The sequence below is a fragment of the Pelmatolapia mariae genome, linkage group LG6, assembly GCF_036321145.2.
Source record: "Pelmatolapia mariae isolate MD_Pm_ZW linkage group LG6, Pm_UMD_F_2, whole genome shotgun sequence".
Taxonomy (NCBI): domain Eukaryota; kingdom Metazoa; phylum Chordata; class Actinopteri; order Cichliformes; family Cichlidae; genus Pelmatolapia; species Pelmatolapia mariae.
In genome coordinates, this window is record NC_086232.1 from 25,916,725 (window position 1) to 25,938,506 (window position 21,782).

Sequence of the window (21,782 nt, forward strand, 5' to 3'; positions counted from 1 at the left end):
ACAAATAAAACAAAAAGGTGAGAAGTGAAGGGAAAGTTTGAGAAAGTAGAAAAAGTTTGTGAGGGCATTACAAGTACACAGTGAGACAGAGGAAAAGGCAACAACGGATGGAGAAATAACAGGAGGGGAGAGGACGGATCGGCAGGGAAGAGATGTATATGCAAAAGAGTGGAAGTTGAAAAAGACACAAGGACTAGAAAAAATAATACATTTATAATATACTAAGCATATATTAAGCTAAGCATTATGTTATAGAGAGAACTCCTGTTTTAGCACCTCAGATTTTCTCTGTTTTATCATAAAAAATGGGGCAGCAAAAGTATAAGTAAGTACCAAACGCATTTTCCATAAAAAAAATGATGCACTGTATGTAAATAAGCCTATCATGAGGTCTGCTACCCTTTTAAGATAAGAGCCCACTGTGAATTAGGGATGCTATTGAACATTTCCTCTTTCCTAAAGCTATGGCATATCCCTCAAATCTCTAACACGAGTTAGGGCTAACAAATGAGGATGGATACATGGCCTAAATCTTTCCCTGTGACCAGTGCCCCTTCATGCGTGAGAAAAATTGCTCCAGAACTATGTTCATCATGCGCTAAGCTTAAACTGGGGCTTGATAGGAGCCACGAGGTCTGGGGGTAGCTTTCAGACTTACTTTCTGCATGATGTGGTTGACCCAGGGTGACGTGCAATTGCTGAGGTCAGGGCCTTGGGTATCCCAGTGCCCCAAATGAGCTACGCACACATATGTAGCCACGCCTGCAAGATAAGCAAAGGGAAGATAATATGACAGCACTGACATTCACCAGGAGAAAGGAAGACTCTTGAGCTCCCTAGGGTTCGCTAAGCATTTTGTGTTTGCCTGTGTGTGTGTAATTGGTGGATCATTACTGATGTGTGTATTAACTGACCCAAACACGAATATTTGTCCTGACAAAGTGTTGTGTATGTGTGTGTGTGTTGTATCATTTTTCCAATAATTACTTGGTAGGAGAAAATAACAAAAAAAGTAATATATAGATTATTCACATACACCGTTACCATGTATAACTGTTTATGCGATATAAACTATTTGGCCTCCTTACCCAGTGTCCCTACAGGGCACGGCTGTTTGGCTGTCTGGCCCTGCTGTGTGCGAGGCCACGATATGTCGGCTGTCACTACTGGATTACAGAAGTCCTGAGGAGGGAGGATTGGGGGCTGTGGGGGTGCTGGAGGGACTTGCACTGGAGGGGATCGACCCCCAACTTTCTGATTGGTGTCAGGAATCTGATTGCTGTCAGACGATGAACCTCCAGGAGGAACCAGAATGGGTTGGCGGACAGTGGTAGTTGTTCGATATCGCTGACCAGGGGATGTTGTCAGTAGAGGCCTTGGAGTGGTGTAGGAGGGGGGAGACCGTGTGGTGGTGGCGGCACGGCTGGTAGATGAAGAGGAACCTCCCCCACCAATTGGTCCCCCTCCTCGGTTTGGGGGGATTATGGGAGGTGGGCGAAAGTCTAGGAGAGAGGAGACTCTGGTTAAATTCACAAAAACACACAAAGCCTGAGTTCTTCAACGAAAAGCCAGAAGGAAAAATATGTGCTGTGCACATTTGTGGATCCCCACAGTATTAGATTACAGGTGGTTTTATGAGCCCTGGACGCTAGGGCTTACGCCTTCAAGGTTCATCCTTGGGATAAAAAACGTAAGATCTACAGTGTTAAAAGACCCATCCGCTTAGCACCAAATGATTCGAGCAATCAAATAAGCATAAATAATGTAGCAACGGACACAAACACATTGCAGGGATTTGTTTACACGGCGCCAAATAGCTTTGACAGGGAGTAGCTCATGTTTCTGATGACTTCCCAATGTTAGTGTTTCATCCTTGTCAGTGCGGTCATGCGCCAGATCTTTGTGGGGTCATTTCCTACTATCGAGTCCTATTTATTACCATCAATTGCAGGACATGTTTCTAAACAGTTCAGCCAACAACACTTATAACAGAACAAACCTGAGCATGTGTGGCAAAGTTGGGTTTGTGAAAAAGTTTCACTGTATAAACTGCAAATCTCCAGCTCAAAGCAAGACCAGTGATTGGTTTTTCCCTGCATTGGTGTTTCCTTTGGGGAAACTAATGGTTCTTGCTGCTTAACCTGGCAGAAAAAACATTCTTTCAGTGGCATGCATGATTCATAGCAGTATGACATCACAAGAGGTAGGAAGGCCACTTAAATGCATACGGCACACTCTTCTATTGTCAATATTTAATTGTAAAGAGGTTCAATTATTCACATTGACCCTGTTTAGGGGACAGAAATAAAGAATGAATGGATGAGATGATGGGAAGCGTACAGTATGTTGGTGAAGTGTCTGTGCCATCGTGGATGCAGAGGCTGTACCAGTCTGTCTCACTCTTTTTGCAAGATCAGTCTTGCACGATTAAAAAACGATATGAAGAAATGAACAATTTTTAAATTTGATTTACAGTTAAATACCGTACACTGGAGGAGACTAGTCTCTACAGCTTAATTGTTACTTGCCTTTAACAAAAGCACAGATTAGTCTCATCTGCCGCACATTTACTATACAGCTGAGCATATTTATATATGTAAAATATACACAAGAGCACTTTTTAGAAAATTGTAATTACAGACATCTGTCTATTAAGTTTACATATTCCACATTATGTGAGTTGCCTTGTCTCCAAACTACACTGTAAAAATTTAATAATGTTGCACTTTTGCACCTGGTATTTTTAGATTCAGCTACAACTTAGTTACTAAACAAAAATCAATAGACGATTCTAAAAATGTGTTCTGGCTTCACCCTGCTATTCAAATCCCACAGTGTGTGACACGCAAACACACACAGCACAGATCACAAGGCAACTCAAATATGAACTCTTCAATTTCACGTTATGCTACTTTCTTCAACACAAATATGTATTTTCTAATCTTTCTCTTCTGAGTCAGCTTGTAGACTTTTTCACAAAGCAATGATAACCAAAAATCTGTTAAGAGAAGACTGAGCTGCACGTGCCTTCAAACATTTCGTATTTCTGATTTCTGGTTAACAGGGTTCTTTAAAATTTTTCAGTTTAAAAAATAATAACAATAAGCTTAAAAACTGCCTTCGTGCTAAAATGATTGATTTCACAATTTTCAGGAGACTTGTGTTTCTCATTGGTTTGCCTTAGGTCATAATACGTATTACACGGTGGTCACTGACACTGTAGGGTTGCAGATGTTTCACTGAAGAAAGGAGTGCAAGTCTGACATGAGCCTAAATATAACTCCACACGTGTGTGTGTGTGACAGGTGTTTAGCTCTTACTGATTTTAATTTCACATTAATTTTCCACTGATTTGAATTAGACAGTGAACTTACGTGATAAACGTAATAACAAGTGAAACAACCCATTAAGTTATAAATGGACTGTGCAAAAAATTAGCTCTACTTTTTGCATTGTTTTAATAAATGTTGTCTATTTTAATTTGTTCCTTGTTTTTGGGTAGGGGGGTTGTTGGGTAGATGTGAGTGGAGAATAAAGTGCGAGTGTGTGGGTTGTTGTTGAATGGAGTGGGTGTTTATATTGTTTCCTGTGAACTAAAGTTGTCCCTTCCTGTGGATTTTTTTTCTTTCTCACTTTAATTAAAAGACACCGGGCTGTGCTTCTCTCCATCATTCCGTCTTCCTCCCTTTCTGTCTGTCTGCTTGACTGACAGCCATCTTACATCCCGCTCCTCCTGTACGTTCTGTTCTGTTCCTTCACAACTCAATGGAGTGTTTCCGTACCTAAACTGCGCTGCTCCCCGTTCCTGAATCACTGCCGCCCTGCCTCATGCATTCTCCACGGAACATTGCCATCAATCATGCGTGGCGGCAGTGGCCTAGGGACTAGCTGTCAATCTGCGTGTGTTTGTATGAGTGTGTGTACTTATGAAGCAGAGACTGAGTATGTGTGTGTGCCTATCTGGACTCAAACGGGAAGCTCCATTAGGGCCTCTGCCACAACAATAGAAGAGTAATGGTGTGTGTGCATGTGTGTGTGTGCATGACTGAGGTTGATGTCTGCTGTCATTCCAGTACAGGGCAGCAAACACACTGGCTGGCAGCTCCAGGTGAGGTAACACAAAAGTCTGCAAGCATCATAGGCAAGGGGCCACAGCACATCGCTCTCTATCTCTCTTGCTTCCTTCCTTCCTTCCTCAGCTGTTCTTTTAACATTTTTCACCCGATCTTATCTCTCACTCATAACTTGTTTCCACTTTCTGAGACATCTTGTAGCCTTTCTCAGCACTACTTTAAATGTGCACTGCACTATGTTTTCTTATTTTTTTTATTTTTCTCCTCCTTTTCCTTGTTGTTTTGCAGCATTTTGGCTAAAAACGACATTCTAATGCTATGAATTCATCACCGCCATCACTCAGGATGCTGTGTAAGAGACCGTAGGGAACTATAGGAGCATGACATAACAGGTCCATGAAACATTTATGAAGAAAGAAGGCTAGAGGTTGCAGTTGTGGGGACTGACATATCTCCCCGCATTTAAACCGAGGAAACCTTGAGGAAATGTGCTGTGACAACTTCATGATGTCAGCTAACCTAAACACTATGCTCTTTGCCAAAACTGGTGCCACAAAAACACGGCGACAAATTTAGTACAAGCTCGTCACTTAAGGATTTTGCACTTATCTAAGCCTTGCACATGCTTGTGGGTGACATATTTTAACACATATATATTTTTAGGGCAAACCTGAGTCACTACCTTACCTGCCTTTGCATACCAGGAGATGAAAAATGGCCACATTGTGCAAAAGAAACAAGATTTTCTTTAGCGTCTTAAACTGACCAATTTGCTGAAGCCTGGTCTGCAATCGCTCCTTTTTTAAATTGAATTAACTTTCTTTAAATCATTCATTCAAATAATACATATTTGTGCAACAATGCGATTACAGTTGCGCTGATGAATAAGATCAAATAATTGCCGAGCTCTAATCTCATTCAATTCTACTGTGCAAACTCCATCTGATGAGGAAGCTCGTGTAATATAACTGAAAGCAACAGATCAGTTACTAATGGACCCGGTGGGCTTGTAGTTGTGCTCTCTGTTGCTTCCTCGGACAAGAATAAACACTTAATCTCAGAAGTGCCTGAAGTGCATCTACACTTTCATGTCAATTGCCAAACTCCATCTGAAGAACATTTGGTATTCTGTTCTATTTTATTCTATTCTATTTGTTTTTCTGACCTGTAGCAAGCCCAGGGGAAGGTGAGACAGAGACAATGGCAGGGTGGCAGTAAACCTGTTCCTGAAGTTGTCATCTGTCACCACACTGGAGGGGCCACAGAGATGCTGTCAGTCAGCCTGGGATGCTAGCACATGATCATCTGACATGCAGACAGGCACTGTGTTTGTGTGTGTGAGTGTGTTTGTGTGTGCCGTGATGTTTTTCTGTGTGGGTAAGACTGCCTGTCGCTGCCTCTGCTCTGTTGCAGAGAATGCTCTTGTTGACTTCTCACTTGGTAAACAGAGGGATCGTAAATCCACAACACAAAAGGTAGAAGGCAGGGAGGAGAGAGGAGAGGGAAAACGAACTTCCCCTGGCAAGTTTCCCACACTGTCAGAAAAAAATGGCAGACAGGCGGCAAGAAGGAGAGGCAGAGTGAAACGGAAGCAAAGAGGGACTTGAATTAAGGGAGAAGTTTTGCAGAACTTGAATGAAGTGTCTATCACATTATCGAGAATGTGAGACGATTTAGCGAAAATTTACTGCATCCGTGCGCTCACACATGCAAACACTATTCTGAGCGGTGGGGAAGGATGAATCTAGAGGGGTAAAGGCAAAATGATAGTCTAACTGGGGGCCCAAATGCTTTCTAGGCTTGATGGTAGCACACGCACTAAATGGAACTGCATACAGCGATAACATGCCACCCCTATGGCTGAAGAGCACACACACACACACACACAAAACCAGAGCTTGTGGCAAGTGGCTCAAATCTGCTGATAAGACAGAATGGAGCACTTCAAAGCAGTGATACTTTCAAGATTAAAAAAAAAAAAAACACACACACACACACACAAAAACAACCCCCACTAATAGAGCCTCACTCAAAATGGCTGCCAGGGACCCGCACCACGATCTACAGCTAATGTTTCACATGCAGACACATCCCTGCTCAGCCCTGTTGGCTTTCCAGTTGCATAATCATGTCATCCCTCTGCTGAGCTCTAAGGCACCTGCAGCAAGTTTTCCAATTACATGCTTCTTTCTTAATCAGAGGAAGCTCCCTTGTTCAAAGCAAAAAGCTAATGGGACAGACCAAATTGTCTTTTTTAAACCCTTTTTTTTTTTAGTTTTAAAATATAAAGAATCATCAGCACATTCCTTTAGAGCCTCGATTGCTCCTTTTCCAGGCAAGCTATAAACTTATGTCAGTTATATGAGAACTGCGATGAAAATTTATCTATAAGGCATCTAGTAAAATACAATGAATATATTTGAATGGGAGTTGTTTGCTTTGCCCCATATCTTTCAAAATTAAGGGCAACCCTGGCTGGCTTGCAAAGGTGAACCCAGGCACAGTTCAACTGGGCATGTTGGGCATGATATGCATGTAGCGTGATCGCTATCCAAGCCCAAACATGGATCTACAATGCTTCCTCGATATGGCTGTATTGTTGTTAACTACAAATATGAGCACAAAAAGTGACAAAAAGGTTGTGAAACTTGTACTCTAAAAGCGTATTTTTTTCGGCCCTGCATTTGTGTTTGTCAAAGAGAGAGAAAACAAGCACAAGACAGGAATCCATACGCTGAGCCAAGCTGATGGAGATTTGGGCCTAGATCTTCGAGGCCAGTGTGAAAGCAGGCCAGCAGTGGGGTCGGGAGGGGGACCAGTCTTTCTAAAGGATGGTACACGGCAACCAGTCTCAGTACCCCGTTTTTTGACCTGCACATTTAATGTCAAAATGTCAAAAGTAAAATCCTAATGCACATATGGGGACATGCTCCGATAACTGCTATTGTTTCTGTTTACTTTCTGCTGGGCTGTGGATTTCCCTTCCACTCTATTGTCCAAGCTAGGCCTGCTTAATTTGGCATCTGCTCTTTGGCAGGAGGAAAGCAGTGCTGAGGCCAAATGCACGCAGAGGGCCTGGCAGAGGCTATCCAATCGATAAGGACACACTCCAGGCAAGGAACAGGTGCAGCAGACTCTCTGAAGCAGAGCTCAGTCTCTGCTGAGATGGCTGTGCTGTAATCTTTTTGGGAGTGAGAGAAATAGGCAGCGATTGAGGAGCCGGTGAAAGATGCAGGTGTAGAAGACAAGAGTGGACAAATTCCTGAAAGTTACTATCTAATAAAGCATTTGATATTGGTGTACAAGAACGGTATTATGAAGAGAGCGTAGAAATGATCGGTTTACAATGTACTATCTAAAACTACGTAGACATAAGTAACAGTTATATTCAGTAAAAATGACATATACCTGAAAATGCTTAGATGCTAGGACTTTTCACTTGAAGCTGCGTTGTAAATTACTTTTACAAATCTTTCTACAAAGATGGGCTCAAAAGATATTAAATTATAAAGTTGTCCCTTTCTAAACAATCATAAAACAAACTAAGTAACCTCCCTTCACTTTTGCAGAGCTGTGTTATCGTGTGATGTGAATAACTAAAGGACCTAACACAAAGAGAGTTTGCACACAGACTCTCTCTCTCTCACACACACACACAAACAGCTTGCTTTGACGGGCCAAAAATGTTCTGAGGGTTAGTCTAATCAGTGACCTGGTGGAAGATGGTCTCCACTTCAACCGCTAAGTATTTTTCTTTCTCCCCTTAAGCTGGCTTCCAACATTTCCTGCACTGCTAAGCACTGCTGCTTGATTGCAATCTGGTGTCAAGGAGAAGAGGAGAGAAGGGAAGAGGAAGAAGGAAGGAGAGGAGAGGAGAGGAGAGGAAAAAGGTGGACTTCCTTAGGAAATGTAACTATGCAATTTCAGCCATTAAGAGTTCAAAGGTGAACCTTTTTGTTAACCTGACAGTATTGAAAGCAAGGTCATCTTTATATAACGGAAGTAGTCCAGTGTTTAATTCCTCTCAAGGACAGATCATTTTGACTCTCCGGTGTTTATTGTGTTGCTTAATGGTTAAACCACACATTTTCAGAGTTTTATTTTATTTTCTACTTAGCTATTGCTTAAAAGAAACGTGCCAATGTGAGAATTGTATTTTTATTAGTAAAACACTTGGAAGTAACTGTCAAACAATATGCTGTCTTTTTGTCTTCTAATTAACTTTTTTTGTCTGGAGCACTGCTCTCCAGTTGCCAGAACAAAAAACAATCCACCAGGATTACTCCGGAAAGTTTCGTGCAATGTTTCTTTTTTTAAAACCGATTTCAGTGTGTTGCATCTATCCCATAGAATATGCAATCAGACTGTCAGACATGAAATTAGAACCTCGGGTAGATCACAATCCTAAAGAGCTGCGAGTTAGCACTAGAAAGAGTATATATAGCACTTGTGAGAGTGCAGTAAGGTGAAAAAAACCCTGCACAAGACAAAATGAGAAGAGAGTGAAGACAAGTAAAACAAAGACAGAGAAGGCAGTGCTTCTTAGTTTTAGCCATGTTTTTCCCTCCTACTCCGTAGATGCAGATAACATGAATAATTTTGTGACTTTGTTGGGAAAACTTTTTAAAGTGTGGCAAGGCAGACTGGAGGTGATAAATTATTCAAATGTTTCATCGGAGCCATGCCGCTTGCGTAGGGCAAGTCTCTATAATATGCATGTAAGAAGACGTGATGAAACAACTCCATAAACAGTAGAGAATGAGAGAATGTTTGGGGATTGTGAGGGAGGAGAAAAGGGTGATGCAGAGACAAGTGACTTTGACTTTACATAGGCATTCAGTAGGACTCTATAATATATAGATCTAAAGGACTCTCAATGAAATAGCTCTGTGTGATGTGGGAACCAGTTGAGAGCAGAAAAGGAGGACAGATTAGGCGCTAGATAAGGAAGACAGAGGAAAAAACACTGAGTGAAAGAGAAAGATGCATGAGCAGGACGGAGGAAATGTTAAGATTCCTGTCATTGTGAGGGCATGTGTTTGTGTAAGAGGCAGGGAGAGGAAGAATGTCGATTTAAGAGAGAGAAGTCCAAACATTAACAATAAATGGAGAGGGCACAGTTTACTTTCTTGTTAGGTACCAAGGGAGAAAAAAAATATGCATTTCAAAAAGAAAAATTTCTGCTCCGTGTTACATCAATGACGCGACAGAGAAAACCTGCGCATCATATGTTAGCCCAAGCTGAACTAAACCTGCTTTATTTGTTTCTCCCCTGCGATCCCCTTTAAATCTGTCAATGTGATATATGAAACTAGGCCTGACATTTTCAGCACCAGGGTAAATAAACATGACCTTTAAATACCTCAAACTTTGTATCTGTATATACATTTCAGACTTCTGCATATTGTGATAATTTTCTAACATATGACTCGAATTAAGACATGGTATGTATATATGATAGAGAAAATATTAATTTAGGTACTCAAAAATGTTTAGGTCTGATATCCATTGTTTCATTGTTCACGTGTTCGGTGTGGACATTACTGGTGATGGAAGCTGTGTTGAACGGCAATCTTTCCAAATGCAAATAAATAAATAAATAAAATCAAACATGGTTATATATGGGGATTATATTTCGCATAATATAAATCTTTTTCTTGTACCGCCCTGTGATCCTTCCCAGTGAATCAAATCAAACACACTCAAACTGCTGCATAGCTAACAAAAGCTAGCATCTAGCTAGCATACGTGGCTGATGTTGACTTCAACACTTACAGGGTAACCTCCTCACCACCTTTCTGTGGCTTTTGACCAAATATATTTGTCAGAGTTCTTTTGTCTTTAGGGTGTAGTGAAATGGCGAGGCTGAAAGAAAAATAGGCTAAAGACGTGTCTTTGCTGTTGCTTTGTCCAAACAGGTGAATATAACAGCTATCAATCACTGGAGGAGAACATCAACAACCGCTCCATCGTCTGAAAACACAGCTGTCTTTTTCTTATTCGTGACTGACGTCATTAATATGTCATCAGTGTTTCTGCAATTGTTCTCCCTGCCAGTGGAGGGAGCAAAAAAAATCCACACTGCATGTTTAGCTGCTAGGTTGTTTTACTAGTGTACAATGACCTCTGAGTGCACAGTAGCCTAATTCAGCATGCTAAAATAATATGATTGTAATATATTATTATTTTTTTAACCACAGCCTAATACAAGTCAGTTTATCTTTTCCATTTTTACTTTAAATAAGAGTACTTTTACATGAGTTCAGTCTTTCAGCATGCCGTCCCTGCCCTGTTGTTCACATTGAAATGTGTGTTCCAAAAGCAAACAGTGCAAGCGCTTCAGACTGAATTCTTTTAAACCATTTGCCTTTTGTCATCCGGACACAACAAAGTAATTGGTTCTCTCTGCGTTGTACCCCAATTACACTCAGCTCTCAGTGGCCTACCTCATCCTTCTCTCTGAGCATGGCCCATTTCCTGCCTCATTTTATATCTTAAGAAGTCCATATGAGCCGAAACAAAAACAAGGCGCGCATTAAGCCACATCAGTAATGAGTGGAAACCCTCAGAATGGCTCTTTTTCTTTGGTCTGTTTCCTGGACTGACTAGGAGACATGTGATCATACTCACAGCAGTATATGCTGAATGCATTTAGTTAGTGAATAAAATGGTCGAATACCTTCTCTAGTTTTAGAAGGCATGAAGGGCAAAACACTGTGCCAAAATGCAACAAAATAAAAATTTAATGAGCTATTGCCTCGCTTTAAGAAGAATGAGAGACTCGTGCAGTTAAGCCAGTTAAATTATTTCTTGTCTTCACTGAGTGACGGAGTGAAGCGAGGAGGAAAGTAAAAGTGCGGAGCAGCATTGATTGTATGTATTTATCCCCCGCTGGTCAGCAGTCTGGCTTGTTGCTGTGCACTGGAGGTCATTCTTCACATTGAATCCCCATTGATCTCCTCTTTAGAGCCTCCTGAGACACCCCGAGCTCTATTATGAGAGTGTTCACACTCACCAATAAACGTGAATGCACGCTCATGAATAGAGAAATAAACCCGTACTGTAAGTACATTAGCACATGGGTATGGATATTATTATGCATGTCTAAACACACACATAAGCATATTTTTACACCATGGCCCCCTTCCACATACAGCACACTGATCGGTAGAAACCAAGTTTAATGCTGCCTCTCTCTATAATTTCTTGTACTGTGCCTCCTAACTGCTTGTAAGAGCATGCGTTAATTCAGACATCATTTAATAAGACACGCAGCCAGACTGCCTTGACCACTCCATAGAAAGGTGCTGAAAGGCAATTACGCTGGGCAAATAGCCCTTCAGGCTCCAGGGGCCTAAGCCCTTCCATCCAGAGGGAAGGAAGAGGGGAGGGTGTACTCTAACCTCACACCAGAGTTATATGAGTCACCCTTGGTTAGATAGACAGAATTCCTAGTGCTTTTAAACAGATACAGCAATTCTATTTAAAACACGTGCTGCTTGTTAACCCTAATGAGTCACCTTATCAGCTGGATTTATGACCCTGTATCGAAATACTTTGACCTTTATTTGACCCGATCCATGTATGACCCCGCCCCCTACGCTTAATCATGTAAAGAATTTTGATTGCATCTGTATTTCTGACACAAAAACAAAAAAATGAACCAGGTTTGCGGTGCTCAAAGAGTTGAAAAGCTGCACTGGCTGGAAAAAGTGTCCTTTTGTGTACTCCAGTGTCAGGCTGTAATCATCTGCTGCTGTAATACAAACAACCTGTCTCTCAAGACATATACCTATTAAAATTTAAACTGCTTTCCTCTTTTAAAAGTAATAGTTTGCTTTGCGCTTTAGCACTGACACAGGGAAATTGCAGATTTCAGTCAGTTTGCATGGTGAGAACATTTGGGAGCAGATACATATGAATGGATAAAAAGCAAACAAAAAAGTGCATGTAACAGCTTAAAGTGTGTTCAGATTGTCATCTTATATGGATGTGAAAGCACCATCAGTTCCCCCGCCTTCCAGATACTCCTGGCTCCACTCGAGAGGAATGCATTATGATTTGTTAAGCAGCTGGGGAAACTAAAGAGAAAGCTGGCAAGTGGTACATTAAAAGCCAAAAGGCATTTACGGCATTACATCATTGGAGGTAGTATTCTTCTGAAGGTAGAGATCAAGGTAGCCTTTATGATATCTTTCTCATTTACGCGTAGAGGAATCTACTGCCATCTGACATCAACAACTTCAGTGGCAGTGGTATATGTAGGACCAGCTGTAAAAGTTTTTCTTTTTTGACTTCTGAAAACATGCAGATATCACAAGTGGGGTGGTGGGGGAACAGTCGTAATTGAGAATCATGACAGCACAGATGGTGCTTTTCTTTTTCTTCCTCTTCAAGTTATTTTGAAGAATTAATTATTGGAGGCAGATTACTGCCTATAAGTATTCCTTATGTCACAAGAAAAATGTTTTTTTTCTTTAATGTTAACATTAAAAAAGCCAAGGTAGTTCACTCGAAGATTTAAAAGAAATCACATCACGGGCTGGCCATCACTTTCAGTACCAAAGACATTCTCTAACCACCATAATTTTCTTCTGGCTCACACATATAGTAACGTGAAATTGGAAATCATTAAGAGAAGATGAAAAAACGAGGTGGAGTGATGAGAAAGAGAAGGGAATCTTAGACTTTGACTTGGACCTACCATTGTTGCCGAAGTCGAGCGAGTACTTGACCACGTGGTAGTTATTCCACACATACAGCAGGTTGTCTCTAGGGTTGTAATCCACTGCAGCTATGTACTGGTAGGAATTAGGGAAGGGTATGTTAACCGTCATTTCTTTCCCCTTATCAGTGTTGTACATGTAGTCAATCTTGTTCCCCGTGCCTTCGTTGTCATCATCTTCATAGACGGTTTTGACAACATAAAGGACTCCGCAGATCATGAACGCATTGGAGGCAGAGCGCTTGTCGTAGCTCGTGTCCCAGGAGCCTTCGATGCGCAGGGTGTAGGGATTGAGCTGGCTCACCACGATGCGCCCATTGTTCTGCTCCGTTGCGTAGATCACCCACAGACCGTTCTCATCCACCGCCAGGTCAATGTCCGACTTGCCCCCCCAGCGGTAGGGCGATGTGTCGTGGTAGTTGGCGTTGGCAATAATCGCCTCACCGCTCTTGATGCGCGTGCGCAGGTCAAACTTTACGATGTTGCGGGTCCGCTCCTTGTTGAAGAACAGCGCACCGTCATAGACGACAAAGCCAGTGCCGTCCACGCGATGCGGCAGTTTGTATGTGGTGGTGGGACGGCCTGCGATGAAGTCCTCCTTCGATGAATACTCAGTCAGTGTGTCCGTGCGGTATGGTGTCCAGGGCATGTAGTAGATCTTGTCAGAGGCCTGCAGCGGGTCTTTGCACCAAGCACCAGACTGATGGTCCGATTCAAAGAGATGTTCGCTTTGGTAAACTCCCCGAAGAATGCCGGGGCACAGAAACACTGAGGAACAAAAGAAAACATTTTCACATTAGATAAGTTTAAATTACATGGCTGATGTAAAATGTCAACTGTTCTCAGTAGAGTTCCTGACAGAGCTTTTGAAATGTTTGCCTCCATTCATACGTGTTTCTAAAAAAACATAACAGAGGATTTTAACTTAACCACCGGTGAGTGATGATGACATGATAGGCTTACTGTGTTGTGATTTGGATGTTGTATAGTCACTGTCATTGTTAAGCACAGCAACAGTATGCCTTCTATTCAACAGATAATACGATGCTCTCACAGTGAAAAGATGAAGAGAAAATGGCACATTTTGTTCTACTTCCACCCTTTCCCTCTATTCCCATTTCTCCCTCCCTCCTCAGCTCCTCATTAGTCTCACAGCTCTTTCTTCCTTTCTCTCCCTTTCTATTTCTGTCAGGAACAACCAACTGTAGAACCAAACACATCTTTTATCGTCTGCTGTTTTTGCAGTTGTTACAATAATTCTTTTCCCACTCCACGCTCACTATTCTCCTCTTGGAATACTGGGGTCATGTTTTATGAGGGATGTGGGAGAACTAGTAAATTCTGGGAAGCCAGTGCGACAAGAGTCATTGGAACCTTTGTAATTCAACTGGAATGTTGTCACATAAGCATGTACAGAGCAGATCCACATAGAGTTGCCAGATGTGCACTGTGGCTTTCCCATTTTCTCAAATAATATAATTCCAGATCCCACGCATAAGGCTGACTATTGATTGAATTTTCACTGGCTATCTGTTTTCATTTCACGAGGGAAGCATTTTAAATATTAAACGTCCACGTAACTCTCTGATCATTGGCTCGTCACAAAAACGTGCTCGGCCTATTGGAGAGTTCGTTAAGAAGCATTCTACACATACCGCGGAATAACGTGAGCGGAGTGTGTCTAATGAGAACCAGTAGTTCTAAATTGCTTCTATATGCTGAGATCAAGCTGTCTTAATATAGCAGCAGTGACAATGAAAGAGATGTCATGCTGCCACGAGGTACAAAACACTTCAAGCGCTGGCATCAAAAAGTGACGCCCAATCCCGGATTTTGAGCATGTGCGAATGTGGGCGTGCTTGCTTCACAGACTTACCTTTTTGTTCTACTTCTGCACCAGCCATAGGCAAAAGATTTGAAGAAAAAAAGAAAGCACAAGAGCGAGAAAGAAAGAGATAGAGACAAGAGACAAAAATAGATTAATGATGCAATAATAAGGAAATCATGATAATACAATCTCAGATCTCCATAATCGGCCTCATATTTCATTCTAACCTTGTGAGAGTGCCAGGATGCTCTCCATGTGTGATTGGTAATAACATTACATAAGCGTCTGAGGAGACTGCACTGCAATGGGGAAGCTATTTGACAGTATTCAACTCACATATGTTGCACACGCGCATGTGGGCAGACAGAGATGCACATGTCAAGCAGACACAGAACGAGGGGGGGAAGACAAAATGAGAGCAAACACACAGGAGCATGGCACAACACGCTCAAGCACACATGTTCACGCTGTCTGCGGTGGTCCTCAACCCGGTGCAGGACAAAATAGAGCAATGCAAAATGACCTGAGATAATGAGCTCTTTAATGTATGCTAATAGCGGTGGCGCAATGAAAACCAGAAAATTTATTTGATTACTGGGATTGCTTTTCAGTGGACCAGCCAAAACTGCCACATTAAAATGCTTTCTGGTGCACGGTGGGTGAGCTAATGCTTGGTGTATGTCATGTCATCTTGTGTGCCTCTGACAATGAGAGTGAAGGCATCTCTTGGGCAAGCAGGAGCATACTAAAAGAACTGGCTTGCTTCAATCCCCACACCAGTTCCCAGTCTATTACATTCAAAGCATTATCCTTAAAAATCTGCGAGGATTGTTCATGTTGCCCGGCAATGAAATGTGCACAATTGCCGGGAACCTCTTAAACATATGAATTCCATTCCACCTTGGTCCCAGAGGGACTGAGTGGAATGTGAACACGGCAGAAACTTAATCCTGCAGGCAGTGCCCTTGTGTCTTTCAAGACTTAGAGACCTGCTGAATGGAACTAGTCCCATGAGAAAGGTGTGTGTGTGGGTGTATGTGTGGGTGTGGGTAGGGGAGAGGAAGGCAGAGTCTTCAAAGGAAAAAACATTTGGAAGAACTTCCAGGACCTCACATGTTTACATATATCACAGATGCACTACATACTGCACGCTGCATGTCTTAATTCTTTACTACATTAAACCCCAAACTTATCCCCAACCACAAGGCATACACAAACACATGTGGCACACAGAACACACACACACACACACACCTTCATACACAGGCAACCATTAAATCCTAAGCTCATGAAAAATGCATGGTAACTGGCGCGGCTTAGCACAACTCCCGATAAATAAGCAATCTCCGAAAGAAGATCATGTTAAACCTAAAACAAGTGTGTACATCCGTGTGTGCACGTGTGTGTGTGTCCCTGCGAGGTAAGATATAAAAAGGTTCGTCACAAGAAAACAGTTCTCTTGTGAGAAAATCTTGGAAAGAAAGCAGATAGTCTGTCTAGGCAGAGGGGTGTGCGCGACGGATATTACACACACACTCACACCGGCATCCGTACATATAAATAACACAAAGAAAGGCATTGCGGTGGAGAAGACGAGGATTAATGACACCAAACAATGAGGCCTTCACATTACCTCAGGCTCTTACGGAGCCTCGCAGACACAGAGGAAAACACACAGAGTTCAAGGTTGCCAGCAACTAATAGATTTCAAATGAAAAAGTGTGGCAGCAACAAGTAAACCAAATGGCACACAAAATGTCAGACAAATGTCATTCAATTTGTACTGCTGCTCGTTGTTTCACCAGATTAATGGATATCTCTGTTGGTGAGCTCATTGCAGGGTTGTTCTGCGGTATCTCTCTTTTAATCTTGAGGACAAGGGTAAGAAATCAAAGTTTGTCATAACAGTCATTGATTTTTTTTTTTCCTCTCCAGTGCAGACGGTCTGACAGAGCGAATATAGGGTGGTCGGATATTTATTGAAACCTCAAGGTTTTCTCAAGGGCAGCTCGAGCATGCAAGATGATGCAAGAGATGAAAAGTCTTTTGTGCTACTGCTAATTAAACTGCTGAGTGTAGCTAAAAGAGAAAGAGGAGGGAAAAATATGGACTTATGACAACTTGCCAGAAACGCGTCCTTGTTTCCAAGAAAATGTCAACAAGAAAGCATCTTCTCTCACGCTGTGTTATTCATAATTGAATTCTGCAGAGGTAGCGCCGTGTTTTTATCTATCCAGTATCTTTGACTGATCATTTGCAAAAACCACTAGGACTGCACTATTGAATATTTAGCTATGCAGCTACTGTGAAAAAAAAACCCAACTAATTTATTCCTAGCATGGCTTTGAATGAATATTGGCAATAATGCAAACTGCAACGGTGTGTTGTGAGGATGTGTCGCCTGACTAGTTTGATTTAATAAAAATCATGTAATTATTCATTAATATCTGCAGAAAAATGGTCTGAAAAAATCTGTAATTATACAAACAACTTTACACCCATACCTTTGCATGCCTTTCGTTTTAGTTCATTTCTCTGTTTTCTGTTTTTATTTCTCATACACCCACCGCACACACACACACCCACACACACACACACACACACACACACACACACACACACACACACACACACACACACACACACACACACACCCACACACACATACACACACAGAAGCTGTGTTAACCTAACTGTGCTGCTGTGTAAAGATAATTAGCATTTTTATTGAAAATGTATGGTTTATTAAGTAGGTATTCGTCTAGGAGGAAAGACAGTGTGTGCTCACAGGCGTGTGTAATGTGTGTGTATGCGTGGGGGGGCGCCGACATGCCCGTGTGCGTGTTTCTACAGACAACGAGTGGCGACAGCAGCCTTACCACTATCATCTCTGATCTCCAATCAGCTCAGCCGGCTAAAGCCCAAGGTCGTTTATGGGCGCAGACGTTTTCTACTTTCTTTCTCTTTTTCATTATTCTATTCTTTTTCTCCTGTCCTCTCATCCTCACCTGCTATTCTATTGCATTATTTCATCCTGTTCTTTCACCCCTCCCACTCGCCTCGTTCATTCTCTCCCAGTACCTCCTCTGTATCTCTCCTACTTCCCCCAAACCAAACCCTGTCCACCTCTCACCCTGTGTCTTTTATCAGTTAATTCATTCTTTCTGTTCCCTGTCTGCTGGCCTCGTCTAACCTATTTCTCTCTCTATCTCTGTTTCAGCTGTCGCTCTGCCGTCTCTCCTTCTGTCTCATTGGTTCCTTTCCCATCTTCCCTTGCTCTCTCTGGGTAACAAAAAAATGCCTGCATATGTGCCCACATAAACACACACACACACACGCATATACTGTACATGCATGTACAGAGAGAGGCACAAACACACAAGCACTTTCCCCCCCCCCCCACAAAACATGCACATATACACACACACCCACACAAGGAAGCACACACAGACGCACACAAACAGGGCTTCTCATGTCACTGTGATGAAGTTATTCCAAGGGTCCAATCTGACAGAAGTCTTTAATTGGACAGACAAGAAGGTGATTTTATCTTTTAATTAGCTTTCCTATTGAGCCAAGTTCTATTGTCTAAAATAGACTGCATGGGTATTGCATAACATATCACTGGCTTTTCTGATTAATACACTAAATGTGGGAGTAGGCTAATTGCTTCATAACAGCAGCCAGGAGAGCCAGGGTATACCACATAAAGATGAGGAAACGGATAGACATAATCCTAAGTGTTCCTGGCTTTTTTAACGGACGAACATGAATGAAACAATACGTATCATGTGTCTGCTCTTCAGCAGCACACATTTGCTGAGATTGAATCTGTCCATGCACCAGAGTTGCCTTGGAGAAGCACTTTGTACAGCGGTGTGCTAATGTATGGATATTTATAGTCTGCCTGCAGTGCGATGAGCAAGTATACACAGGTGGCTAATTACTGCCAAAGCTAGCTGGCTAGTTTGGCACACGACTGCCACACACTCGTACCACAGAGAGTCGGAGAGAGAAAGAGACAGCACTTGATTGTAGCTTTGGACAACAGCCAAAAACCTACAGTGCAGTGGAGAGAGATGAGGAGTTGCGAGGGGTAGCGCAAGCCAAAAAAAATCCTTGGGAAAAAAAAAAAATTAAATAAAAGGAGGCGAGATGGAGGAGCAAAATTTCCCTGAAAACTGAACCGCACATAATTAAATTACCTGTTTTACAACCCACTTTGAGAATTGTTTACTATATCTATGCAGAGGGAAACGCATCTACTCTACTCGATTGGCAGCGCTCAGGAAAAGTATGCCTGCGCTTTAAAGTCGATCGGCTCATTTCCTTTCCATGCGGCTGGCCTGTGATAAGCAACACCTGGCCTTACAGGTGACTGCAAGGGTTCAGGTGGTTACACTCAACAGACAGCACCGCCACCAGTGCGCTCGGCGTCAGGGGAGATCTGCTCGAGTGGATCCCTTGACGTTATAGTTATTTGAGCGCACAAAAGCCAAGCCTGCTTATAAATGATGACATATTAAAAATGCAGCTGGTATTCATTTCAGAACAAATTTCATTACACTATCATATAGTGTATCTATCATAAAAAACCCCTCCTCTATTGATCCATCTTGATTTACAACACTTTGCAGATATTTCATCACTTATTGTCTAACAAAATGCATCTTTCACGACGATGCCGCTGGCAGCATTGATTTGCGGTGTCAAACGCGCCAGAGTGAATGTTGACGACTGAAACTCCAGCCCAAATGTCAGGAGTGCCTTCTTCTAAGTTACAAGCAATATTATGACTTTTAAAAAAGAATTGATTTTATAAATATTTGATCCATTCCATGTGAAGGTTATGTGAAAGGTTTCACTTTTTTTATACATCACATTTTTCCCCTGTTGGACTTTTCCCATGGCTAAGCACACACGCGAGCAAGGTAGTGTATCACACAGCTACCTGATCCAGCCTGAACTCTTCAGTCAGTGCACAGCAGATGCTAATGTACTGTCAAAAGCTCTCTCTCTCTCTCTCCTTCACTGTCTTTTTCTCCAATGCATCACCTCCCTCTCTCCATCCCTCCCTCTGTTAGCTGAGCTCGCTAATGACTTTGATTTCAGATACTGTGTATTTTCACGGGGACACTGTTACCCTGACTGACCCATTGTTTATCAGATCCAAAAACACAACTCATCTCCTTTTGCACTCGGTCGTTTTTTAAATCACTATTCTTTACACTGACAAATCCATTAAATAAGGAGTGCTGTATTTTCAAGCAGGTCTGCGGTTATATCAAATAAAAACACGGAACATGCAGACAAGTCTTGAATGAATGAGAGACGAGTGAAAACACACACTGCTACAAAGTCTTTTTTGATGCCTGCGTGTGTGTGCTGTGCGTGCGTGGTGGGGCATTAAGCAGGTATCAGGTTGTGTTTCCATCTGCTCCAGAGAGGGCTCTGATAGTCCTATTATTTAATCTGCTGGTCATTCTAGACGCCAGGCAAGAGCCGTTTAGCCAGACATAATTGAATGCTTCAGTGTGGGAGATCACCTTGGCCGTCTGTATGGACTGCGGTGCCAAGGCCGTAGACAAATCTAAAGTGCATCTGTTATTTCTTACTTTAGGAGGGCTTTTGCATAGAGCATGTGTGGGTTATGAGGGCAAAATTAAACTTCTTTACATCTCTTTGGAAATTGACTTTTTATACAAAGAATGCAGAAATAAGCTTTTCAGTTCCAACTCTGTATGTCCTTTTGACTGTATTGCTTAGAACTGTTCTACCACAGTCATGTTTATAGCTTTACAAGACAGACATGTATCACAGTCAGGTAATATGAAGAAGAAAAAAATTCAAATTAATCTCCAATCCAACCTGACAGCAATGTTTGAAAATATCAAGCGGAGTTTGCTAACTGATAAAGTAATATTTTGGCATCGTTACTTTGTTCACCTGAAATTTTTACTTAATGATTAACATACCTCTTCTCATTTCATTGAAGGTGCAATGTAATTTTGACGCATTCCCTTTTCATCTTTTATGCTTCACCTAACTTCTGTCGGGTTTTGTGGCTTTCACATATGCAACTGCAGCCTGAACAAAGTACCTGTTGATGCCTGTTGTGATGGGAAAATGACTGAGGGGCTGGTATTCGCATGAGATTTAACTTTTTCATTAAACAGACACAACCAGCTGCATTCTAACTTTGCTGGAATGTACTGAAAAATAAACATCAAGGACAAAAAAAAATCTAATCCACTAAGTCATCACGCTGATCCCTTATGCATTTGTTCTGAAGCGAGCTGTAACCCACATTCTAGTGGAAAAGATTTTTTAAAAGCCACACGACTGTTTCACTCTAGTGAATTTCCCCTCTCAGTCTCTTACCACCTGGTCAAAGGTCACATCACCATCTGTAATCATCTGAGACTGCCCTTGTTTCTCATCCTTGCTACCTTTGACTTTCCCGGAGGGGGGGAGAGGCATAATATTATAACTTCCATGTAAAGTTACTGTGGCATCAAGCTGCTGAAGTTTTTGCTGTGAATGTTGCTGCCTGGCATAACAAAAACTGCAATTTATTCATATACTGAAGAGTAGTGAACTATTTAAAAAAAGAGAGAGCGAGAGGGTACTTACTGTAAGGAACACACTCATACTGGACTTCGAGGTATTTGTATGTGCCGGGGCAGGGATCGGGAAAGACGTCGGGGCCGGCCACCACAGCACACTGCGTACGGTTGTTGCATCTACATAGATAGATAGATGGGATAGATGGATAGCGTCAGTTGAAAACATCCACAAATCAATTGAAAGACCTGTAACATGATACAATTCAGCGGCACCACAAACTACATTTTCCAAAATGATCGCGCAGCTGAATCAGCCTTCTCTAAAAGGTTTAAAACAAAAACGGAACGCCACAGCCATCGAGGAGCCGGGATTTATTGCAGGGCTGTTGTACTGGAGTTGCATCATTTTTTTTTTCAGCTGGAGCCCAAGCACGCTACGCCGCAAAACGCATATCCTGATATCATGTGATATAATGTAGAGCGAGATCTATTTTATCCGCCGAGTCATCCTGACACTCGAGAGTCTTCTGTGCTTAAGGACCCTTCATGTTGACACTAGAGCAGATGATACGGCCTTACCCGGTACCTGA

The 21,782-nt window shown here is 42.1% G+C and overlaps 1 protein-coding gene across 1 annotated transcript in view; it reads right to left on the reverse strand.

Moving 5' to 3' along the window:
* Window positions 1–21,782, reverse strand: part of adgrl3.1 (adhesion G protein-coupled receptor L3.1) — a 115,892-nt gene that overhangs the window by 40,451 nt on the left and 53,659 nt on the right. Inside the window, exons 5-9 of the mRNA XM_063476368.2 lie at window positions 21,260–21,369; window positions 14,675–14,689; window positions 12,778–13,566; window positions 1,089–1,502; window positions 659–762 (exon numbers count right to left, since the gene is read on the reverse strand). Of these exons, the coding sequence (XP_063332438.1) occupies window positions 659–762; window positions 1,089–1,502; window positions 12,778–13,566; window positions 14,675–14,689; window positions 21,260–21,369 (1,432 nt within the window). The remainder of the gene's footprint in view (window positions 1–658; window positions 763–1,088; window positions 1,503–12,777; window positions 13,567–14,674; window positions 14,690–21,259; window positions 21,370–21,782) is intronic.